General features: G+C 39.9%; 1 protein-coding gene across 1 annotated transcript in view; it reads left to right on the top strand.

The window, feature by feature from the left end:
• Positions 1-194: 194 nt before the first annotated feature.
• The window catches only part of CCDC176 (coiled-coil domain containing 176), a 64,415-nt gene continuing 54,242 nt past the window's right edge, over positions 195-10,367 (top strand). Inside the window, exons 1-3 of the mRNA XM_006884787.1 lie at positions 195-271; positions 3,167-3,395; positions 7,275-7,340. Coding sequence (XP_006884849.1) covers positions 195-271; positions 3,167-3,395; positions 7,275-7,340 — 372 coding nt within the window. The remainder of the gene's footprint in view (positions 272-3,166; positions 3,396-7,274; positions 7,341-10,367) is intronic.

Below are 10,367 nucleotides of genomic sequence, written 5' to 3'. Positions count from 1 at the left end.
CGAGGCCCGGCCGCGCGGCGGCGTCGGAGCCACGTCATCCGCGCGTGCGCCCTCCCGGCGCCGGCAACTGCCGCGAAGGGTGGCGGCGCCCGTGTCTGCGGCTCGGCGTCCGGTTTCCTTAGAGACGACGGTGCAGGGGGAGTGGGCCTAGGTGGAGGCGGAGCACCGACAGGGTCACCCCAGGAGGAGTCACGATGCCGTTGAAGGGAAAGAAAAAGAAAGGCAGGAGCAAAAGCAGATACAAATTCAGAGACAAAGAAAAAGACTCTAAGTAAGCAGAGGCCGCTACGGAGAGTCTTCTTGCTGGGCCCCCCTCCGGGCACTCGGGCGGGGGCGGGCAGGAGGGGCGATGGGTTACCGGGCATCCTCCGGCCAGCCCTCTCGGCCCGCTTGTCTTTGAGAAGGACAATTCCCGTTGTTCATACGATCCCAAAAGAAGTGCCAAGAAGTCCGTATTACTGTTGTCAGTTGGAACCCTTGAGTGAGAGATTTAGGACGCTGAGGCAGCTTCGACCCTGCTCCTGCCTCTGATGGCCCAGTGGTGAGAAGCTGCGCTGCAATCCCAAAGGCACAAGCTTCGAATCCACCAGCTGCTCCCCAGGAGAAGAATGGGCAGTCTCCTCCCATTTGATTTACTGCCTCTGAAAATCATTGAAAGGTCAGCCATGGGTCGGTTCTGGCTTGACTTCACACAACTACTGCCACCTGCTTTTATGTAATGCCCTAATAGTGAAGGTAGTAGCTAAATTCCCAAAAAGTAGAAATAACACGGGACAGAATGAGATAATAGATGCCCCAGGAGGAAGAAAGAACTGAGAATGAGGAGGAAGGATTCATTCCGACAAAACCAGGTTAACATTTCTTGGGACACTGAATGTGCTCTAGAATAGCTGTCCCATAGTGTAGCCAGAGTCATTTGTTATTAGTGAAAATATAAAAATACCTTTCCCCAGTTATGCTAGCCATATTTTAAGTGTTCCGAAGGCACGTGTGACTCATTGTACCATCTAGATCAGAACTGACTCATAGCTGACCCTCCATTGGGGTCCTGACGTAAATTACAAGAGAGGAAATTACCCCTCTTTCTCCCTGTGGATTCAAACTTCTAGTTAGAATGGGAACAGAGTGGGAAGCTGTTGTCTCTGGCTTAGCCCAACTCCCAGCAGGCTATGCCATCAGAATAACTGTTGAGCAGTGCAGATACAGGACATTTCCATCATCAACAAAAGGTCCTATTGGACAGTGCTGTCCTAGATCTGGAGTTACCAGCCGGGGTGATTTTGGCTCACAGGGCACATTTGACAATAACTGGTGGTGTGTGCTACTAGCATTTAGTGGATGGAGCCCAAGCATACAGTTAAATATATTAAACATTCCAAAAACACATCCCCTGCCTTCAAAAGATATCAGTAGTGCCAGCGTTAAGAAACCTTTATCTATACTATAAGCTTTTTAGAATAGTCACTAATTATTCACTTTGTCTCTAGTACCTAGAAGAGAGCCTGGAACACAGAATGTGCTTATTATTTGAAGACTAAACAAACTAAAGTGGGGTGTGTGTGTGTGTGTGTGTGTACGGGCGTGTGTGTTGGAACCCACCAAGGGAGCCTTAGGAATAAAGATGAGTGGTCTCCTGTATGATTCACATGGTCAGAAACCCAATGGAGCAGTTCCAGCTGGTCAGCAATGAGTTGAGCATTTTTGTGTGCAGGACTTCAACTTGGATCTTTCCTTCATAGAGGCTATGGGGTGGGCTCATTCTTTCTTGCCCTCGCCTTGAGTTTGAGATGATCTTGAATGTACGGAAGACATCTGGATAGTTGAAAGGTTCTTTAAATGTTTTCAGGGTCCCCTTTTAGGACTATAGAATTTGACCAAATTTGGTAGTTGTCCAGGCTTCCCAAACTAATCAGAGCACTTTGATGTGTGATACCAGCTTGAAGTAGGTAGCACCAACTCCTTGCTGACTTGGAACTGAGTCTGCTAAATTGCTGCTAGCTGTATTGAGTGATTCCTTGACAGAGTTGTGGACCATGTTGTTGGTAGATTTAGACCACCAGAGAGCTACAACCTTTAGCTTGGCGGCACAACTCCCTGTGGACCAGGCCACCAGAGATCCCCTTTAAACACACACACACATACACACACACACCAAGGAATAGTATTTTGTTAATGTTCACTCATTAAATCCTTGTTTTGAAATATCACCCCTTTATCACTCTAGTATTTTAATCCATCCTTACTTTCACCCTCGTTCCCCACCCTACATGCTTGTAGGACATTTCACAAACATCCTTAAAGCATTAGGGTACCAGCAAGTAAAGTGTTTAGCATGCTTTTTCTTAGTGACTTACTCTTTTGTGCAAGGCCTAGCCAACTTCCCTCAACCTCAAACAAACAAAACTGGAGGGTGAGGTAGGCGGGAGATTGTAGAAATAATGGCTTACAGTTACTCTATCAGCGTATTGTCATGCAGAAGAGAAACAAAATGATAGCTGTGTGGAAGTAGGGGGGGGGAAACAGTTCTAATATGGGAGAAACAAAGTAAATTAAAATATGTGAAATCCTTACCAAATAAATTTGACTTACATGCCTATCCTCTTTGGTTTTTTGTACTTCTTTAGTTATATTCCAGAACTTCCCTCCTTCAGAAAGAGACATGCACTTCTTAACTCCCTTATGTGAACAAAGTAAATATGTATTTCTTTTTTATATGTTGTTTTTGTTGTGTACTGTTGAATCAGAATCGACCCTTAGCTGACCCTCTACCAGGTTCTCAGAGGCCTTTAATTGCACGGGAGGAGATTGCTCATCCCTATCCCACAGAATGGCTGGAAGATTCAAACCACGTGCCTTCGGGATTGCAGCGCAGATTCTTTTTAGAGCTCTGCTGGCCTAGTGGTAAGAAGCTGTGCTGCAATCCAGAAAGCTTGTGATCAGCTATGAGTCAGTTCCAATGTGATGGCACAAAACAATAACAATTTCTTTTATTGTTGAGAATATACACAGCAGAGCATACCAATTCATAAAAATGTATTTCTTACTGACTCGCTCATCAAACAACATTTACCAAGTACTGTGTGCCAGGCAATGCCAAGCTAAAAAGAAATATAATAGTATCGCAGTAAAGAAATTATTATGTATTGTGAATCCTCTTCCCATGTAGAAAGGCAGTAAAGCCAGAAGAATCTGTGGTGGACAGAGCCAAGGCCAATGCATCCCTTTGGGAGGCCAGGTTGGAAATCACAGAACTCTCCAGGATTGAGTATCGTGATGCTTCCCGGAGACTGGCACAAAGCAACGAGGAGTTAAAGCAGCAGCAGCGTAAAATGGAGAAAGACACAATGTTAGTATTAAGCCACTTGAAGAAACAGGAACTTGAGAAAGATACTATGGTAGGTAGGCAGAAAGTCTTCTGAGCCTCAGCAACTCTGTGGCTGTACTGCTGTGTTATGTATTTCAATATTTAGTCTTTGAGACATTCGGATGGCGGGGAAGAAGAACAAACTGGGGAGGAGGGTGGAGAGAATGGTGCGGCAATGAAGGAATGAAAGCCCAGAATCCCTGTGAGTGTTCATTGAAACTAATAAAATGTAATAATAAAAAAAAATTTAGTCTTTGAAATCTCATCATATAGTTAAGACATTAATTGACTTCACTTCTCCCTGAAAAAGATGCTATTTCTTGATGTAGTTGTGTACCATCAAGTCAGAACCAACTGATAGCTAGCTGACTGTCCAGCAGGTTTTCAGAGGCTGTTAATTGCACAGGAGGAGGCAGTAAATCCTTTGTCTTGTGGAGCTGCAGGTGGATTCGAACTGTGTGCCTTAATAAAGGTCCTAAGTCTCAATTTGTGAGCTGTGTTTTCTTGTGTGAAACAGATTGAAGATCATGAGAAACACATGATCAGATATATTTTAATGATAAAAGCAGATAGTATATGACTCAATGGCAATAAACAACAACAACATATGATCTATGTATTATTTAATATTGATAAAGACTCTATTTCAATAACTTACAGAGTAAGTCACCAGTCACATTCGGAACTAGCAGGTTGAATTTTTTTTTCTTCTGGTTGAATAGTTATTGTACTTCATTTAATATTAAGAGTAAAGTCCTCATAGATCAGGATAAGAAGAGGAAAGGAACATTTTGGAGCTCCTACTTTGTTGCCAGTATAATACCAGTTGCTTTATCTCTATTATTCAATTTTTCTAATAGCCTCTTTAAGATACAGTATTATTCTCCTTATTTTTTTAATTGTTGTGAAACTATACGTAAAAAATATGCCCACTCAGTCTCTACATGTACAATTCAGTGACACTGATTACATTCTTAAATTTGTGCAATCAAATTATTCCCCCATAATTAGCTTAAACTCAATGCCCTCATATTAAAAACTCCTCCTTCCCAAGTGCATACAAAGCGGACAGACAAGATGAACAGCTATGGACAGGCTTAGGGCGTTGCACCCATGACCATAAGAAAACAAAGCAAACCCCTGCCTTTCTACTCCCTCCTATCTACTGATAATCTTTTTCCTAAGTGGTTGCTTATTTCATATCTGTAAGGCCATTTGTCCTTTAGTAACTGATAGGTTTAAGGGGTTGTTGTTTTTTTTTTAAATCCTCCTTTTACACACAGCTTTCTAGTATATTAAAAACACCCTCCAGAATCCGACTGCTCCAAGCTGGAGATTCGCCCTCAGGCAGGACCCAAGCCCTGACTACCAGGTCCTGAATGCTTATACACAGCTGATTGTTAACAAAATCAGAAACAGCTTATACTTGGGAAGGGTGGATGGTCAGCAAACTAGAGGAACACCCTCCACCAGATGGATTGACCCAGCGACTGCTGCCGTGAGTTCTTGTGTGTCAGGAAGTGTGAGGATGGTGCATATAGAACAAGGTTCAAATCTTTTAATTATAGGGTCACTATAAGTCATACTTGACTCAGGAAACATAACGATGACAGAAACAAATCCTCATTTTACAAATGAAGACTTTGACTCCCAAAAAGTATATGTAGTTTGCCTAAAATCAACCAGCTAGTGAGTAGTAAAGTGAATTTCAGGTATCATCTTTTAAATTCTCCACTCTCCAGTTTGTCTCTATGGGACCTGTGGAGACCCAGGAAATGTCCATCCTTCTGAGGATGATGCATACTTTTCCCATGTATGATTTTTACCTTAATTATTTAAGTTTGTATCCATAAACTGGGAGCTCTGGTGGCCTAGTGGCAAGAAGCTGTGCTGCATTTCCCAGAGACACGTGGTTCAAGGCCACCAGCTGCTTGTGGGAGAAGGATGAGCAATCCCCTCCTGCAATTAACTGCCTCTGAAAATCTGCCGGAGGGTCAGCAATGAGTTAGTCGACTCTAACTCGGCTGTACACAAAAACAGCAACATCCATAACACATGCTACTGTCTTGTTTTAAAATTTAAACCAATAGTATCATATTGTACATATCTTTTTACAACTTTTTTCAGTTAATATTATGTGTTTATGATATTTCAGTTTATTTTAAAAATTACAATGAGTATTTTTCATTTTAATTTGCTTTATAATATTAAAGTTATAATTATGTGTACAATTTAGTGACACTGATTACATTCTTAAAGTTATACAAACAAATCATTCTACCACCATTAATATAAACTTACTATGAACTGAGGTTTATCTATATTCTCAAACAGTTATATTTCATTTTTACTATTGCTACAAGCAGACCTTCAATGAACATTCATTTATGTTGCTTGTAAATATTTATATGAGCAGTTCTCTAGAGTAGGCATCTAGAAATGAAACTGTCATGGTCTGGCACAGCTAGTTTCAAATTAACAAGTTGTTAAATTTAGTTTCAAAGGGCTTATAATATCATAATTGATATTAGAGTTCCTGTTTGTTTGCATTTTTGTACACTTGATGTAATTATACTTAATTATGGTTATAATTGTCTTCTCATTGGTGTAATTATAGTTTACTGATTACTAGTGGTTTGAGCATGTTTATGCTTCACAGCACCCATTTTACTACTTGTTTGTTTACTTCAGTACACATGTGAACTAATATTGAAGTGTAGACTTCACAAGAATGACGTGAAATTCATGAGTCCATTTACTTCAGTACACATGTGAACTAATATTGAAGTGTAGACTTCACAAGAATGACGTGAAATTCATGAGTCCATACTTTTTTCTAATGTCACCATTTCAGTGAGACCTTTTTAGTACACTTTAAAAAATCACAACTATGCCTGTCTCAGTGCTCTGTAACCACCTTGTTTATTTCCTCTCTAACATTCATTACCTACTATGATGCTCTATGCATCTTATTTATTTACGGTCTCTATTCCTGGTTAGATTAAAGGCTCACAGAAGTTAAGAATTTTTTTCTCTATTCAGTGATATATCCGTAGCACCTACTACAGGGCCTAGTACATATTGTTATTGTTGTTTTTGTTATGTATTGTTGAGTTAGAACTAATCCACGTTGACTCTCCAGTGGGTTTTCAGAGGCAGTAAATTGCATGAGTGTTGATTTCCCTTCTTTCTACCACACAATAGCTGGTGGATTCGAATCACGTACCTTTGAGTTGACAGCACAGTTCCTTATCACTCCCCCTCCAGAACTGTACATTGAATAGTAGGTTTATTTATTTATAAAGTAAGGTTTAAGCAGGTTACACAGATCAGTTAAAAATTTATTTACTAGAAGCTTTGTGCCCTGTAGGTTTTAATCTCAACTAATTGGTATTGACCTACATTTATTAGTATCATTTGGGCTTCTGATTCTCATCTTCCTGTCTTAAAAGATGTTAACCAGGTAATTGTGAACATAGCTAAGTTTTGAAAACTATCAACTCAGGTGAAGAGTATAAGGCAGTTCCTGTCTCCTCTTCCCTTCCCTCCTTAATTCACTACATGTTTGTGACCAATACCAGAGGCTTGAAGGGAGAGGGAGGCAGCAAAAGGGGACACTGTCCTGGGCACAAGTGTAAGAGAGTACCAGGTGAATGTTATTTCAAGATGCCATGGATATGAAAGATGTCTAACAGAGACAGCCAGTCAGGACCAGGCTGCAGCCCCTCTATCAGAGTCTATCCATCTTGAAACTGGTGTGTATACAGGGGTGCTCCTGTGTTCTTGTTACCTTTGTCAAACCCATCTTCAACCCTCGTGGTTTAAATACCTAATGAACCTAGGCTATTTATTAGAGGTAGGACACAGAGCAATTTCTCTACCCTCTTGACATTATTTTCATTTTCTACAGATTGAAAAACTGAAACAACAATTAACCGAAACACAGGAAAAAGCCCAGGAGGAGAAGGAAAAATTGGTGAGTTCAAGAAAAGAAAAGATTTATTAAACTGTAAGATCAGATTCTACCAATAGATTTCAAATTTTCTCCTAAGCCAGTTAAACACAAATCAATTAATTAAATTACTATTTTAAAATATGTCTGCAAAGAAAAATCAAGCCCAGACAGGTTTAGAAACAAATTCTATCAACTATTCAGTGAATAGAGAATAGAGAGCACTGGTGGCCTAGTGGCAGGAAGTTGTGTAGCAATCCCCAAGGCATGTGGTTCGAGGCCACCAGCTGCTCTGCTTGAAAAAGATGAGCAGTCTTTTCCTGTATGATTGATATCCTCTGAAAACCCACCAGAAGGTCAGCTATCGGTCAATTCTGGCTCTACAGTACACAACAACCACCAGAGAATAGATCATTATAGTCTTATACTTAGTCTTCCAAATAATTAATATAAAAAGTATTGGAAATGTTAGCATACTGAATCTGGAAATAAATAATATATGCATGTAAATGAAACTGACCTCAGTAATGAAATTTCTGTAATTATCCACATTAACAGACTAAAGGATAAAAACCATATAAGAATATGAGAGGATTAAAAATAAAAAGCATCAAACAAAAATAATCCTTAAAAAAATTAATAATAATTCTTCTTGTTGTTAGAGGCCATTGGATCATTTATAACTCATAGCTACCCATGAGCAGATCAGAACCTTGCCCTATCCTGAGACATCCTTGCAATCTTTGACATGCACAAACCCATTATTGTAATCATTGTGTCATTCTATCCGGTTGAAGGTCTTCCTCTCTTTCTTACCATCTGCCTTTCCCAAATTGATGTTCCCTAAGAACTGGCCTCTTCTGACAGCATGCCTTAAATATGTGAAACAAAGTTTCACCATCCTTACCTCTAAGGAAAACTTTGGTTACACTTTCTCCAAAACAGACTTGTTTATTCTTTGGCAACCCACGGTATAGTCAGTACTCTTTTCCAGCATCATAGTTGAAAGGCATTGATTGTTTTATCATCCTTGTTCATTGTCCAGCTTTGAAATGACTAGAAAACAACAGAAAAATGCCATGGTTTGGATCAGATGCACCATGATTTTTAAACTGACATCCTTTTTTAGTTATTTGGAGAAATCTTTGACAGCAATTTTCCCACTGCTGCAGTCATGGATGTAGATTGTGGGTCCAGATAAAATTAATCATTGACAGCTTCAATCTTTTCTCTATCATGATGCTGCTTCATGTTTCAGATTTTTATTTTATTGATGTTAAGATATAATCCATATTGAAGGCTGTAGTCTATGATGTTCTGCAGTAAGTTCTTCAAGTAATCTTCACTTTTTGAAGCATAGTTATATCACCTGCATATTGCAGGTTGTTGATGAGTCTTCCTCCAGTTCTGATGCTACATACTTCTTCTTATACTCCAGTTTCTCAAAATGATTTGTTCAGCATACAGATTGAGTAGGTCTGGAGAAAAGATACAACTCAGACTGACATCTTTCCTCATTTAAACCATTCAGTTCATTTCTGACAACTGCTTCTTGGTCCATGTACATACTTCTCATGAACGCAGTTAAGTGTTCTGGGATTTCCATCCTTCTCAATATTAGCCATAATTTGTTATGAACCACCTAGTCAAATACATTTACATAATTAACATCTTTCTTGTCTTCTTTGCTTTCAATCAAGACTCATCTGACATTAACAATGATATCCCTCATTCCACAGCTGTTTTTTAATCCGACTAGAATTTCTGGTGCATCCTTGTCAATGTAATGTTCTAGTAATTTAGAAAATAATCTTCAGGAAGGTTTTAGTTGCATGTGATATTAATGATACTGTTTGGTAATTTCCACACTTTGGATTGCCTTTTTTTTTTTTTTTTTTGTAATGGGAACAAACATGAATCTCTTTTAGTCAGGTGGCCAGTCTTCCAAATTTCTTGGGATTGGTCCAAATTAGTTGGACTAGCATCAGAGAGTTGGACAGTGACCAAGGAGGATAGAAGGAGAACTGATGCCTTTGAGCTGTGGTGCTGGAGAAGAGTACTGAGAATACCATGGACTGCTAGGAAAACAAATAGATTTGTCCTGGAGAGGGTTAAACCGGGTGGCTTCTTGGAGGCAAGGATTCTGAGGCTCCGTCTAACTTACTTTGGACATGTAGTGAGAAGAGACCGGTCCTTGGAGAGGGACATCATGCTTGGGAGGGTGGAGGGACGGCGCAGGAGAGGAAGGCCCTCTATGAGGTGGATTGATTCAGTGACTGGGCTAATTGGGATGGGAGTGTCAGAGACAGTGCGATTGGCACAGGACAGAGCGGAGTTTAGGGCTGTTGTACATAGGGTCGCTATGAGTTGCAGGCGACTCGACGGCACATAACAACAACAACACAACAAGGAGCAAGTCACACTTGCCTCATTTAGTCAAGTTCCCACTTTTGTATAAAAGAGAAAAAGCACCAATCAACAGGTACTAGGAAGTATCCAATGTCAAAGAGGTCATTCCCCAAAAGGAAACTGCCATCCTGTCATAAAAGGGGAATAGGTATTCAGAGGCCACATTTTCCTTCAAAATAGTGGAAATTTGGCCCTTGTCTTAGTATTTGTTATGGGGGAAAAACCCAAAACCCAGAACAACAAACCCCAAGCAAACTTTCTTTGACTAATTCAATACTTAGTCCTTCACATATGTCCCAAGACACCAAATTACCAATCCTGTAAAATATTTAACATCTGTCCTAAGCCGGTATTCATACATGCAGATGAAGTATGTATGACATTTCAATCACTAAACTTTCTTGGCAGGCATTAAAATGTTTTAAGATACTTTCTCATGGCAAAGAAATGTGTACTATAAAAATGTTGGATGAAATGCCAAGAAACATTTGTGCTTTATATTATTATCTCAATTGAATCTTGGGCGGGGGGGGGGGAAGCCCATATATATTTTAAAACCATGCCAGAATTCCAGCAGTGGTTATCTTTGGATGATAAAATGGTAAAGCTATGGGTGGTTATAAATGTCTTTTTGCATTTTTC

The sequence above is a fragment of the Elephantulus edwardii genome, unplaced genomic scaffold (assembly GCF_000299155.1).
Source record: "Elephantulus edwardii isolate Elephantulus edwardi_28Jun2011 unplaced genomic scaffold, EleEdw1.0 scaffold00037, whole genome shotgun sequence".
NCBI lineage: Eukaryota > Metazoa > Chordata > Mammalia > Macroscelidea > Macroscelididae > Elephantulus > Elephantulus edwardii.
The sequence above is the reverse complement of the archived record's forward strand: the minus strand, read 5'-3'. Positions and strand labels throughout refer to the sequence as shown.